General features: G+C 49.6%; 1 protein-coding gene across 1 annotated transcript in view; it reads right to left on the bottom strand.

Annotated features, from left to right (window-relative positions):
* The window catches only part of LOC144892723 (uncharacterized), a 31,230-nt gene extending 21,387 nt beyond the window's left edge, over positions 1–9,843 (bottom strand). Inside the window, exons 1-5 of the mRNA XM_078781043.1 lie at positions 9,772–9,843; positions 2,350–2,511; positions 2,026–2,219; positions 1,832–1,907; positions 814–1,235 (exon numbers count right to left, since the gene is read on the bottom strand). Of these exons, the coding sequence (XP_078637169.1) occupies positions 814–1,235; positions 1,832–1,907; positions 2,026–2,219; positions 2,350–2,511; positions 9,772–9,843 (926 nt within the window). The remainder of the gene's footprint in view (positions 1–813; positions 1,236–1,831; positions 1,908–2,025; positions 2,220–2,349; positions 2,512–9,771) is intronic.
* Between the last annotated feature and the right edge of the window lie 5,643 nt (positions 9,844–15,486).

Here is a 15,486-nt window from a genome sequence, read left to right as displayed (position 1 = left end):
ACACAAACTGGAGTGAGCAACATACTTGTCAAAAAAAAAATGTTGCCAAGTAACAACCGGACAAACAGACAGACAGGGGTGAACACATAACCTCCATCCACCTTTGGTGGCGGAGGTAAAAATAGTCCTTATCCTGAAAGAACAGTATCCTTATCTAGCAGAGCAGTTAATCCTGCAAAGCACGAATGAATGAATATGCGTTTGTTGCAGATTGTGGAGACTCGTCTCCAACAAACTTCCGTGAAACTATAGAGACTTGTACAGTTTGTTGCGGATTGCACTCGGAAGAGCGCCTGCTTTGTATCCCACTGATAGGCCGGGTCTGCAACCGCACCTAAACCAAAATCGAATCGGCTTGTTCTTGTCAACTATCCAACTAATTCAACAAGTTTTGTCCGAATCCATCCACGACTTTTTGAAACGTCGTTTGTTTGTATAGTTTGTATATTTGTATAGTGTATATATTTGTATTGTATTGTACAGTTTGTATATCGTTTTTGGTCCAATTTCTCAATGGTGAAGAATCACTTAAAAATTCTCATATCTGGATTCGTCATCTTCACCAAAATCGAATCAATTCGTCCTTGCTACATTCCCAAATGGCCTGTAAAGGTGGTTCTTCTTTCTTCTGGCTACATTCCCAGCCTGTCCACCAAATGAGTTTCTAAAGTCACATTAACAAATTAATTATCCAAAGGTGCCCGTTTCACCTGGTGAAGCTCATCAGCTTGGATTTTCGAGCTGCTCGTGTTCAGGGCACTTTCAAACACACCACTCCAAATCCAAACCCAATTAGGTACATCATTTAGTTACCTTGGACTTAGCTGAGCAGTGTGGCAGGAGTAAGGCATGGGAGGCTGTAAGCTGTCCCTCCAGCACGTTTGTTCTTCCCGAGGCCATGGTGCGAGGCCCTCACATTGTCTCTCAGTACACAACATTGTCTGTGCTGTATTTACCCGCGCCTTCATGGTGAGGCATGGTAGAGAGCGAGGCTTTGGCCCACAAGGGTAGAAAACTGCAGAGGATGTGGAGCTCTGAGATGGCAAGCTCGATGACCCGACGGAGGATGGAGAAAGTGGTGTATTCTCATCGACGCTATCTTCTTCCTCACGATCCTCTTCATCTTCCTGAATGGACGGCAGGCGACTGGGAAGGTCGCCGTTGATCTCGGAGCTTCCCTGGGGAAGAGAGGTCTTTGTCAGACTAATAATTATTTTATCTCTGCAAGATAGAACCTTGTGAAGAATCAGGTGTTCTTTTCACACCGTAAGTGAACCATGCTGGAGCTCACTGAATCAGGAGGTCATTTGCCATTTTATCTTCCACAAAACATCATATTGTTTAGATGCTGTTTTTCTCCAACTTACAATTATTTTTGAAAAACAAAATTGGATAGAGAAATATAAATTCATTGGACGAGTTAACTCGACTGATAGAAAAAAAATAGGGGGAAAAAGGGCTTTTCAAAGGAAAATAGGGAGACAAAGCCGTAGCACATGAGTGGTTGAGTGGCATAAAGTAAAGGGGGGCAGAAGGAGACAATGATAGTCCTACTTAAGTAAATAAGGCAATTCTCTGCATGAATGTATGTATATTTGTGCATATGTATGTATGTGTGTATGTATGTATATATGTATGTATGTATGTATGTGCGTATATACAGTGCATTCAGAAAGTATTCAGACCCCTTCACTTTTTTCACATTTTGTTATGTTGCAGCCTTATGCTGAAATCGTTTAAATTCATGTTTTCCCTCAAAAACTCTGTTGAGGAAGAAATTCTAAGAGATGTGCACTAGTCTGTAATGGAGATGACAGATATGAGGCCAGACCCATATGCCTTGCTGGACTGCTATCAATGTCAGTGCCTTGGTAGCTCTCTGAAGTGTGCCAATGGGACAAGCAAACCTGTTCACAAAGGGCATAATCAGAAACGTTGATGGAATCTACAGAATGTTGATCGAAGTATGCAATTACCACCGTGGAAAACAAGAAGATGACATTTCAGGAGGTAACTCATAGTCACCCTCCATCAGATGAATGGTTAACTCCTGAAGGACGTTGGATTCTCCTTGCATCCCCAGCACAGAATGGAAGCTTCTCCTTGCTTCCGCTATCAGTTAGCATACTTTGACAAGCATTCTGTTTATTCCATCCATTGTTCCACCCGTCCATCGATGCAAGACAAACAGCCTTAACGTTTAGGACAAGTTTTCCATTCTACTCCTGAGCAAAAGAGGAGTGGGCTTGGGTGGAGGGGAGTTTATAAACTTGCCATTTGAGTTTGAGTTTGATTGCCATGTAAAAAATAATGATTGCCATTTGGAGATATGTGCGTCGGAAAAGATACAGAGTAAGAGCAGAAATATTGCAAAATGCCTTCTTGGCTGAAACACTGTGGATTGTAGTTTCTTCGGATCTGTATCTCCTGCCCTATACAGTGGGATTCAGACCAGCGCAGAATGTGTTTCACTTGAGGTTGGAAATGAGCATTCTTGTACTCATAGTACACCTTTCAGCATGTTCATAAATCTAACCTAACTCAAAAAAATTCCTTATTATACAAAGTTAATCCTTTTGACCCATAAAACCTACTTTGCATTAATACCTTATTTATCAAACTTACATAATTTCTAATAAACGAGTAAAAATATTCTTTCAATAGCTAAAATCCAAATTTTAGAGAAAAACATAAGTAAATAAATAAATAAATAAATAAACAAGAAGACGTCATGCGGAGCACGATACTTGCAAAATACGCCTCCCCCCCTCACTCCCCAAGAAAAAAAAATTCCATTGATACAGCAAATTGTCCATTTCTACAAGATTAAAATTGACAATCTTGATCAAAGCTCGGGTCAATAGGAAGAAAATTGATGATTTTTCAGATGAAAAATGATAATTTTGGAAAGTTGACCTTGAGTTGATCTTTGCCCTTTTGACCTGCAAAAATAGTTTGCTTCCCTATTTAGTGACTCAATGTGCAAATGCTGTTCAATTTTCAAGTCAATTCTATGAAAATTGAGGATTTTAGAAATATGGCCTATGTTGACCTGTTGGCCTATGGTGGCCTCAAAAATACTTGGTGGTTGAATTCAGTAACCAGATGTGCAAGTCCTCTTCAAATTTCAAGTAAACTGGATGAAAATTGAGGATTTTAGAAATTTGGCCTATGTTGACCTCAAATATAATTGGTGGTTGAATTCAGTGACCAGATATGCAAGTTCTCTTCAAATTTCAAGTCAATTGGATGAAAATTGAGGATTTTAGAAATTTGGCCTATGTTGACCTTTTGGCCTATATTGACCTCAAAAATAAGTGGTGGTTGAATTCAGTGACCAATTATGCAAGTCCTCTTCAAAGTTCAAGTCAATCGGATGAAAATTTAGGATTTTAGAAATTTGGCCTATGTTGACCTTTTGGCCTATGTTGACCTCAAATATACTTGCTGGTTGAATTCAGTGGCCAGATATGCAAGTCCTCTTCAAATTTCAAGTCAATCGGATGAAAATTGAGGATTTTAGAAATTTGGCCTATGTTGACCTTTTGGCCTATGTTGACCTCAAAAATACTTGGTGGTTGAATTTAGTGACCAGATATGCAAGTCCTCTTCAAATTTCAAGTCAATCCGATGAAAATTGAGGATTTTAGAAATTTAGCAAAGTTGGTGACCTTTGGCCTATGTTGACCTTTTGACCTATTGACCCCAAAAACAGTAGGCTTCTTGCTTTTGACCAACTATACCATTTCGTGAAGTTTCGTGAAGATCGGTTGAAAATTGTGACCTGTAGGCCGGTGACAAACAAACAGACAAACAGACAAACAGACAGACAAACAAACAGACAGACAGAACCACAAACACAACCGACCAATATACTTGAAAAATCTTGGATTTTGCAAGTAATAAAGGAAACTATCAAACTACACAAAGCGCCATTTGTTTATAAAATATATTCCAATTTTAAAATACTAGGGCATGCCCGTACTATATATAAGCTAGGACGTGCCCGTACGTGGGTGCCCGTTCCTTGCCAAAAAAAAAAAAAAAAAAAAATTTGTGTAGGGGTGTGTGTGTGTAAACATCCTAGGGCGTGCCCGTACGTGGGTGCAAAAAAACATGCGTGCAAACAACAACAACAAAAAAAAACTTTGAAACCACGTGGCAGTAACGACCACAGAACCCCCCCCCCTCTATTTACATGAATGGTTTGGTCCATTCGCAACGACCACAGAACCCCCCCCCCCCCTCTATTTACATGCAATGGTTTGGTCCATTCGCAACGCCAGTCGCCAAAGCGAACGGCGAACGGCTAAATCGCCATAGCTCGGTAAGTACTTGTCCGATTAATTTCAAACCTTGAAAAGGCACATCCTCGGGTCCCCAGCAATATACCTGGCAAGTTTAAAGTATATCGGACCCGTGGTTGTCGAGAAACAGCAGTCACAGACAAACATACAAACACACATACACACATACACACAGAGATTAATGGAATTATAGATAGACTAGGGCATGCCCGTACTATATATAAGCTAGGACGTGCCCGTACGTGGGTGCCCGTTCCTTGCCAAAAAAAAAAAAAAAATTTGTGTAGGGGTGTGTGTGTGTAAACATCCTAGGGCGTGCCCGTACGTGGGTGCAAAAAAACATGCGTGTAAAGCGCGGCGTTACGCGCGCTGCTTGTGAGCAAGGAGGAAGCGGACAAGCGGTAACATATAAACGTCTTTATTGTAAGACTACACTGTAACACTGTACTGTCCCGGGCTGGGCGCCCGGTGTATATCATGAGGCCACGCCTACCCCTGGTGCGTGGCCACCGCCCACTTGGTGCGCGGAATGATGTCACCACGCCAGTGGGCTTTTGTGTCCGCCACACGCGCCCCCCCAGAATTCCCGCGCACCTGGAGGGCCAGTTTGCGGGGCAGACGAATGACCCGGCCGAAGCGCCCCCTGGCGATCGGCGGCGTCCGGGGTGCAGGGATGCCAGGTGGGATGCCCCTGGCTGCCCCTGGGATGGGTGCAGGACCGGGGGGCGGCGTGGCGGCGGGGCTGGGCGGTGCCGGGGGTCCGCCCGCAGGAGGGCGGCCCCGACGTGGGGGTCGGGCCACTGGCGGTGGATGGTCCACATCGAGGTGGGCCGGCTTGAGGCGGTCTACCAAAACGCGGTCAGGAGTACCGCCGATGTCCAGGGTGAAGTGCTTCGCCCCGGTCTCCAGCACGCGGAAAGGCCCGTCGTACGGGGGCCGCAGTGGTGTCCGATGGGCATCGTGGCGGACGAAGACGTACTCCGCCGTGCGAAGCTCCGGGGCGACGTGCGTCGGTGGGTGCCCGTGGCATGCCGTTGGCACCGGGGCGAACCTCTGGGCGGTCTCTTGTAGAGCGGAGCGCTGCTGTGCCGCGGACCATGGTGCCGTGGAGTCGGGGAGGAACTCGCCCGGCACCCGCAGCGGTTGCCCGAAGACCAATTCCGCCGCGGATGCGCGCAGGTCCTCCTTGGGCGCCGTCCGGAGGCCCAGCAGGACCCAGGGGAGCCTGTCGACCCAGCCGCCGTCGCGGAGGGTGGCCCGGAGCGCGGCCTTCAATGAGCGGTGAAATCGCTCACACAGGCCGTTAGCCTGGGGATGGTAGGCCGTGGTTCGGTGCAGCCGGACCCCGAGCCCCTGCGCAACCGCCCCCCAGAGCTCCGAGGTGAACTGGGGGCCGCGGTCGGATGAGATGTCTGAGGGGGCGCCGAACCGGGCGACCCAGGTGGCGATGAAAGCCTGCGCGACATCGGCCGCCGTTGTCGACGCCAAGGGCACGGCCTCCGGCCACCGGGTGGTGCGGTCCACCATGGTGAGGACGTAGGTGAAACCCCGCGAGGGGGGCAGAGGTCCCACCAGGTCCACGTGGACGTGGTCAAACCGGCGTTCCGGCACCGTGAACGGGGCCAACGGGGCCTGGGTGTGCCGGTGCACCTTGGCGCGCTGGCACGCGAGGCACGTCCTGGCCCAGCCGCGGACGGCCTTCCGGAGGCCATGCCAGACGAACTTGTCGGCGATCAGCCTTTGGGAGGCCCTCGCGCCCGGGTGGGACAGGCCGTGGATGGCGTCAAACACCTGGCGCTGCCAGCCCGCGGGCACGATGGGGCGAGGACGCCCGAGGGAGACGTCGCACAAGAGGGCCGCGCCCGCGCCGTCAAACGGCACCTCGGTGACGCGGAGGCCCGTGACGGCGGTCCGCAAGGCCTGGACGTCGGGGTCAGCGGCCTGGTCCGCTGCCATCCGGGCATAGTCGATGCCGAGGTGGACTGCGTGGGCGACGGCCCGGGAAAGGCAATCCGCCACCGGGTTGTCCTTCCCCGCGACGTGCTGGATGTCCGTCGTGTACTCGGACACGGCCGAGAGGTGACGCTGCTGCCGGGCCGACCACGGCTCGGTGACTTTGCCCATCGCAAAGATCAGCGGCTTGTGGTCGACGAAGGCAGTGAACGCCCGGCCCTCGAGCAGATGGCGGAAGTGCCTGACCGCCAAGTGAAGTCCGAGCAACTCGCGGTCGAAGGTACTGTAACGGCGTTCGGGCGGGCGAAGCTGCCGGCTAAAGAACGCCAGCGGTTGCCAAGCTCCACGCACCCATTGCTCATGCACTGCGCCCACCGCGTAGTCCGAGGCATCGGTGGTGAGGGCGATCGGTGCATCGGGCGCCGGGTGCGCGAGCATGGTGGCGTTAGCCAAGGCGAGCTTCGCGCCCGTGAACGCCGTGTCCATCTGCTCGGTCCAGGTAACGTCGCCTTTGCCCGGCTTACCTCGGAGAGCTTCGTGCAGGGGGCGCAGGAGCTGGGCGATACGGGGCAGGAACCGATGGTAAAAGTTCACCATGCCCAGGAACTCCTGCAGCCCTCTGATCGTGCGGGGGCGCGGAAACCCCTTCACCGCCTCCACCTTGGCCGGTAGGGGGACGGCTCCGTGCCTGGTGACACGGTGCCCCAGAAAATCGATTGTGGCGGCGCCGAACCGGCACTTTGCGGGGTTCACAATCAGGCCATGCTGGCCCAGGCGTTCGAAGAGCGTGCGGAGGTGGCGTAGGTGCTCTTCGCGGGACGCGCTGGCGACGAGGATATCGTCCAGGTAAACGTAGACAAAATCCAAGTCGCGCAGGACGCTGTCCATCAGTCGCTGGAACGCCTGAGCCGCATTCTTCAGACCGAAGGGCATGCGCAAGAACTCGAAGAGTCCGAATGGCGTGATGACCGCCGTCTTCGGGACGTCCTCCGGCCTGACGGGGACCTGATGGTAGCCGCGTATGAGGTCCACCTTCGAGAAGAAGGACCTGCCCGCCAAACGGGCGGAAACGTCCTGAATGTGGGGGACGGGGTAGCGGTCGGGAGTCGTGGCGTCATTGAGACGGCGATAGTCCCCGCACGGTCGCCATCCCCCGCCGGGCTTCGGCACGATGTGCAGCGGCGACGCCCAAGCGCTCTCTGAGCGCCGAACGATGCCGAGTCGCTCCAGGGTAGCGAACTCCGCTTTTGCCACCGCCAGCTTCGTCGGCTCGAGGCGGCGTGCCCGGGCGTAGACCGGTGGCCCGACGGTGGGGATGTGATGGGCCACCCCGTGCTTGACGGCCCCCGCCGAGAAGGTGGGCCGCGTGAGGGCCGGGAAGCCGGCGAGGAGGCGGGTGAATGCGTCCGCTGCCGGAAGCGTACAGACCAACGTGGCCGGAACCGAATCGTTCGGCAAGCCGCTTGGCAAGCCGCTCGTTGAGCTGGGCAACGCACAAGCGAGCGAGCTGAACGTCTCGGCCTGGACAAGCCGTCTGCGCTTGACGTCGACCAGGAGCCCATTAGCGCACAGGAAGTCCGCGCCAAGCAGTGCCATGGGCACGTCGGCGGTGACGAACGTCCATCGGAAAACCTGCCCTCCAAACCGCAGAGAGAGGCAGCGTTTTCCGTACGTACGGATGGGCGTCCCGTTCGCGGCAAGCAGCGCGGGGCCCCCACCCGCGGCGTGCTTGTCTGACGTGCCGGCGGGAATGACACTCACCTGCGCTCCCGTGTCGCACAGGTAACGGCGCCTGGAGAAGGTGTCCGTTATGAACAGCAGGCTGTTCGAATGGCCGGCGCTCATCGCCACTATTGAGCGCCGGCCCGGGCGTTTCCCGACCCGTTGAAGGAGCACGGCGGATGACACCGCCGAGCTTCGTGGCCGAACTTGGCATGGAACCAGCACCAGGTGGTGGAGCTGGAGGAGCGCGGCTGGCTCCGCCAGGCCGGTGGAGTTGGCGGGTTTCCCCGCGGTGGCGGTTTTCGCTGCGGCGGTGGGCGGGGCGTGGCGGCGTTCACGAGGTGCGTATCAGCATGCTGCTGAACATCAGCGTGCTGTAGAAGCTGATGCTGTGGAACATGCTGCTGAACATCAGCGTCGAGGGCCGTGACGGCCACGCCGACGCTCGCCCGCATGTCCGAAGCGGCGAAGTACCTGTCCGCCTCGGCCGCCAATGCTCGGGGTTCCGTTAGCTCGGTCCCGGCCAACGCGAGGCGGACCTGCGCTGGAAGTTGGCGCCGGAAAAGCGCCCGGAATAGCGAACCGGGGGCTTCGTCGCCCAACAGTGACAGCATATGGTCCATTCGGACCGACGGGCGCGTCTCACCGAGCTCGGGGAGATCCAGGAGGCGGTCGGCCCGTGCGTCGTCCGTAAGGCCGAACGTGGCTAGGAGTAGCCGCTTGAGTGCCTCGTACTTGTGGCCGTTCGGTGGGTGGCGAAGGACGGACACAACTCGAGCGGCCGTGCCGGGCCCGAGGGAGGCGACGACGTGGCAATAGCGCGTGTCATCGCCGGTGAGGCGCCGAAGCTGAAATTGGGCTTCGGCCTGGACGAACCAGACTTCGGCCTGAGCCTCCCAAAATTCCGGAAGTTTGACGAAGTCGGCCATGGCGATGGCGTCGCGTGTGGAAGGATCGCTCCAGCAGATCCAACGTCGAGGGTCACCAGTAAAGCGCGGCGTTACGCGCGCTGCTTGTGAGCAAGGAGGAAGCGGACAAGCGGTAACATATAAACGTCTTTATTGTAAGACTACACTGTAACACTGTACTGTCCCGGGCTGGGCGCCCGGTGTATATCATGAGGCCACGCCTACCCCTGGTGCGTGGCCACCGCCCACTTGGTGCGCGGAATGATGTCACCACGCCAGTGGGCTTTTGTGTCCGCCACACGTGCAAACAACAACAGCAAAAAAAAAACTTTGAAACCACGTGGCAGTAACGACCACAGAACCCCCCCCCCCCCCCTCTATTTACATGAATGGTTTGGTCCATTCGCAACGACCACAGAACCCCCCCCTCTATACATGCAATGGTTTGGTCCATTCGCAACGCCAAAGCGAACGGCGAACGGCTAAATCGCCATAGCTCGGTAAGTACTTGTCCGATTAATTTAAAACCTTGAAAAGGCACATCCTCGGGTACCCAGCAATATACCTGGCAAGTTTAAAGTATATCGGACCCGTGGTTGTCGAGAAACAGCGGTCACAGACAAACACACACACAGACACACACACACACACACACACACACACACACACACACACACACACACACACACACACACACACACAGAGATTGCTGGAATTATAGATAGATGTATTTACTAAGTTAGTTGAGTTACCGAGGCTAAATTAGACCGAACGTTAATAATAAATATCCTTTAAAAAACATTTCTTTGGATGACGTCATCATTGTCAACTACAAAAAGCGAAGTTAAGCAGTAAGTTGGGGCCATCACAATGTTTCAAACGCTTGAAGATAGTTGTGCAACAGCCCTCTGAAACAATAGTGAGTCCTTAGTGTGATTTTTTTTGACGACCATTGACGTCATACAGGGCAATTTATGACATGTTGCCTGCATATGTTCAATGAAGTGTGAGGATAATTTACTGCAATTAAATAACTCTAAATGCGTACAAAATGCTGGGTTTATGCATCTTATTTCCTTGTGTTTAGATCTCTCTAAACGTCTTACATGTCCTCTAGACCTTAATCCATTTGGAAGGGTCTACGATATTCCATGGGAATGCCCAATCGAGCAATTCAATTCAGAAAACATTATCAGATCTCATGTCTGCGTATTTGTAAATTGTATGTACCTCTCTTGAAGGGTGCGGACAATGTAGTACCCCCCCCCCCCCCCTTTCACATATTTTACATTTGTACAAAGTGTTGATTTGCAAGCAAGCAGGAAATATTTTCATCTACAATGCCATCAGAAACCGTAAACATTAAACTTGTCTCAAAGGAACAAAACATTTCATAGTTCAATGATGCAATTAATTTCAGGTAATCGAGTGGCCTGACTTTGGTCCATGCATCACTTGCCTTTTTATGCCTCCCACGAAGATGGCCGGAGGCATTATGTTTTTGGGTTGTCCGTCCGTCCCGTCTGTATGGGCTAAACCTCGTTTTTCTCAGCAACCACATGTCCGATTGAGAAAAAACTTTCAGGATAGGAGTGACACCCACGCAGAATGCTTTTATGATAATTGTGACATCATAGGTCACATGGCGTGGCAGGCATTTTGGATTAAACAAGCAAATAATTAAAAAAATTACTTCTCGGAAACCGCTGAATGGAAAAATTTGAAACTTGGCACATTGTCAAGTACTCCCAATGCGAAACAAAAGCATGATAATGAGGACATCATAGGTGAAGTGGTATACCAATCAAAATGTTTCAATCGAATTCCTTATCCTAAAAATCTGAAATTGCATGCCATGATCTATGACCCATTTGTATTGAAATATTAAATTTATGACATCATTGGTCACATGGTTTGGAAGCCTTATTGGATTTAACCTCCCAATAATCTCCATTAAATAAATAATTTAATCTCCCAATAATCAACAAGGTCATGGAATCAATCATCACTTCTGACATGAAATCCTTCCTCTTCTCCAATGGCTTGATCTCGGATCATCAATTTGGATTCAGACCAGGTCATTCTACTCTGGAAATTCTGCTTCTGCTGCCTCAACAATGGATGGAGGTCCTCAATGCCAAACAGCAAATTAGAGCTGTCGCCCTTGACATATCACGTGCCTTCGATACGGTCTGGCACCCCGCCCTACTCACCAAACTCTCCTCCTATGGTATCCATGGAAACCTCCACGCATGGCTTGCGGACTTCCTCTCTGGTCACAATCAACGTGTGGCCCTGAATGGATTTCTCTCATCTCCCCTTCCAGTTCAGGCTGGAGTTCCCCAAGGCAGTGTTCTGGGCGCTGTGCTTTTTATGGTCTTCATCAATGATCTCTCCGACTCTCTGGAAAATCCTCTCTATCTCTTTGCTGTTGACTCCACTCTCTGCCGATCCACACCACATCCTTCAGATCGGCACTCTGCAGCCTCCTCACACTCTGCAGACCTGGACAAGATCACAGACTGATCAAACAAGTGGAACATGTCTTTCAATCCTGACAAATCTCACTCTCACTATGTCTCTCCGAAAAGACCGACTGGACAACCCTCCCATCTACCTTTTGAACAATCCTCTCCAAGAAGTTCTGTCACTCAAGCTTTTGGGTCTCACTATCTGCCATGATCTTTCCTGGGAAAACCACACTTCCAACCTGGCCTCCAAAGCCAGTCGCCGACTGGGCATCCTCCGTCGTGCGAAGTCCTTCCTTGGCACATATGAGCTCCTCACCACATACAAGGCTTTCATCCGCAGCTAAATGGAATACAGTTCCCCCCTCTGGGCCGGTGCTCCTGCCTCACACCTAGCTCGGCTTCACGCTGTTGAAACCAAAGCTTTCAGAATCATTGGAATCTCCCGCAATGAAGCTAACTCCGAGTGCCTTTCACTCACTCACCGCAGGCAGGTTGGTGGTCTTCCTGTCTTCTACCGACTCCTCCCCGGCCTAGCTTCCCAGCTCTGTCTGTGCTCTGTCCCCCAAATATTCCTACAGGTCGCACAACACCTGCGAGCAACCCTCTTCTGGTGAAACTGCCAAAATCAAGGCTCTCTGCTCACCTTCACTCTTTCATTCCTCTTTTCTCCCGCCTCTGGAACAAACTCCTTCACTCTCTTCAATCCCACTCCTCCCTCCAGGTCTTTAAAACAGCTGTTCACCACCATCTCTTATCTTCCACCATCCAAAACCTTGATATTTTCTAACCCCGTTAATTCATCCCTGATCCACATTTTTGAAATATCAACTTCTTTCCTGGAAGTCCTAGCAGTGTCCATGTGTTTTATACTTCCCCCCCCCCCCCGCTCCCCCTTCCTATACCTCCCCCCACAAGCCCTCCCCCTCCCACAGATCTCCTGATGTCCCTGTTCTCTACTGTTGTACTTGTGTGCTTCCCTCTCTCTCCCCATCGTGTCTCCCGCTCCCTTTGTCATATGTTTTATTTGTCAATTTGTTATATTGTGATTAATGTTAGCTCTTACACCAGCCTCAATGTTGTATACAAAAAAAACACCAAAAAAATCCTAAAACTTAAAAAAAACATCTTCCCCCAAAACAACAAATCGATTGACTTGGAACTTTACGTGGTGTCATTGATTAGGCATGTCGATTAAAAGATGATCACAAAAACATCATTGGTCACATTGTGTGGCAGCCATATTGGATTGAAGGAAAATATTAAATAATTATATCTCTGAAACCGTTTACCCTCTCAATGGGAAATTTTAAAAATATCATCTAACACCATTGTTGAATATTGTTTGAAAATGCTGATGTCGTAGGTCACGTGGTTTGGCAGCCATATTGGATAGAAAAACGAACCTTATCCAACAACACAAAACTTCACAAACATGATCCCTTCCCATACATATGCAGAGTGCACATATTTTAAGGTCATATGTCACGTGGTGTGACAGCCATATTAGCTTGAAATCCGATATTTAAAAAATATCACCTTTCTGAAACCGCTTCACCGATCGATGTGAAACCTGTCATGGCTGGTGAAAATGTGATACTTGAAAACAGCTGAAGGGATTTAAATCAAACTTGTTTATTTTTAGGACAGTGAACGAGGGCATCTACCCGTTGTGGGACTATGTGGAGGCATATTGGCGACAGTCGTATTGCTCTCGTTTCTTCCTTTTTTAAAAATCACGTTTCTCCACTGCAATCTCTTTTTCATGGAATATATTCTAACCAATGTATTAACTAGCTAGAACGGCACTCGATAGAGTGCATACCTCCACCAGGCTGAACAGTTTAGGTTTTGTATCCCACTGATAGGCCTTAAAAGGGTGTGGACCCATTAAATGGGTGGATATGGATCCAGACCTGAACGAAAATTTAATCAGCTTGTTTTTGTCACTTAACCAAGTCGTCCACCTAGTTTTGTCATAATCCGTCCACAACTTTTTGAAATATCATGCTATATATTGTTTTTGCCCTATCACTCAAAACCCTGGTGTTGGGCTAGCGGCTAGGGTGCAGGCTTAGGATCCTAGGATCCTGGGTTCGAATCCCGGTCAATCGCTGAATTAACACCAGGGGGGTTGACTCAGCCTGTCATCCTTCCGAGGTCGGCTAATTGAGTACCAGTTCACTGGTAATTCCCTGTTTGTCATTAAAGGCGGCAAAAAGGGTTGGCGTCAGGAAGGGCATCCGGCCGTAAAACATTGCTTCAAAAAGGGGACCAAAAAACAACAACAACCATGGTTCCCGAAAAAGGCCAACCCCCGCTTTGCGGGGAAAAATGGCCTCTAAAGGTGGTTATTACTCAATGGTGAAGAATCACTCAAAAAAATTAAATCTCGTGTCTGAATCCATATTTCGATCTTCACCAAAATTGAATCAATTGGTCGTTGTCATATACTCAACCTGTCCACCAGGTTTCGTCCAAATCCATTCACAACTTTTTGAGATATCGTGCTCTATATCGGTTTTAACCCTCTCACTCAATGGTGAAGAATCACTTAAAAAATTACCGGATGCAGATCCAGATCTTCACTAAAATTGATTTCGTTCTTCCTTGTCACAAGCCCAGCATCTCCACTAATGTTTGTTTGAATCTGCCCACAAACGTTTGAGATATCCTGTTCACAGGCAGACAGGAGTGAAAAACATAACCTCCGTCCAAATTCGGTTGGTAGAGGTAATTACCAACGTTTAGAAGTGGATAAAACACCGGCTTATGGTGCCTTAACAATTGTTTGAATGGTATGATGTACTTTTTTGAGAGACTGTTACGTGCTCCTCCCCAAACCCCGGTCACGGTGTACCTCCGAGCCCCGAAAGGAGTCACGGCAGAAAGATGTGTTATTCTGTGTGTCAATGACCAATGGTGAAACCACACCAATTGTTACCAAAAACAAGTATTGTATTAAGGTCACACAAGAATAACAGCACAAGAACAATATTAATCAATTGAACAACAAATATTATATCATTCCTATGATGGTACCATCAGTTTCTTACAATATAGCTCACTGTGCTCCAAGTGAGCGAAAAGAACATTCCCAAAGTCTCTGTCCCGGCACCAAGCCAAAGTCGATCCACGCTCCGGTGATCGCAAGAAAAATGTCGTATCGAGACCAGATTCCAGTTCGGCTGACAGTCAACGCTGCCAAAGAGGCGCAAATGTGCCCTCAAAAGGCGACTGGGAAAATCACACCTTCGGGTATGAACGTTCAACTGCTCCCAAATGCAGAACCACAAATTCCCAATCGAAATTCACGTTACACACGCAAACCAGTCTAACGGCTGGGTGCGGTGAAATGGCTGGAGCGCGGTGAAAAGGCTGGAGCGATGTGAAATGGCGGGAGCGAGGCAAAATGGCCGACGGGCCAGTACCGGAGGCGTACCTGCACTCCAACAACGATTCTCTTTGGAATCGACCGCAAAACCCGACACGCAGGTTTATCTGTCACAGCGATAACCACTCTGTCACAGGAATCCCTTTCCCAGGAAACCTAAAGTTCGCTCGTGACCCACGTTCGCCAGCGTCTCCTCGAGACCTCAAAGCAGCTCCGCTTTTTCTTCCCCACCTCTCTTGCTCTGCTTTTCGCTTCCTCCTCTTCTTCTTCCGGTTTATTTTAAAACACTAATTTTTTTACCTTTTGAAAACAGTTATCTCCCTTTCACTTAAACGATAACAATAATAGTACATGGAACCAAAAATGCTTACAGTGGATGAAAACCATGACGGAAGTGACGAATCCGTAACAGAGACCATGAAAGAGGATAGATGATAGAGAGGAAGGAGGATGTAGGAGAGAGAGCATGCCCAGTATTTGGTACAAACCCGATGTTATCAGATGTCAAAGAGATCCAAAACATTGGATCGCCGAGAACATCTTACTTCAGTTTTAAGCACCCAGGGTTTGGAATGCTACTTGTAAGTAAGTAAGTAAGTAAGTAGGCCCATAGAGCTTAGGTAAAAATGCTGTATGAGTATTTCATCAGTTGATCCACTTTGGGAATATAAAACCCATCATGTTAGCAAACACTACTTTGCATACCTGGCCTTACGTGCCATTACAAGACACTC

Source organism: Myxine glutinosa, chromosome 6 (genome assembly GCF_964187855.1).
Source record: "Myxine glutinosa chromosome 6, kmMyxGlut1.1, whole genome shotgun sequence".
Taxonomy (NCBI): Eukaryota; Metazoa; Chordata; class Myxini; order Myxiniformes; family Myxinidae; genus Myxine; species Myxine glutinosa.
Note: the sequence above shows the minus strand (reverse complement) of the source record. Positions and strands in the feature narration are given on the sequence as shown.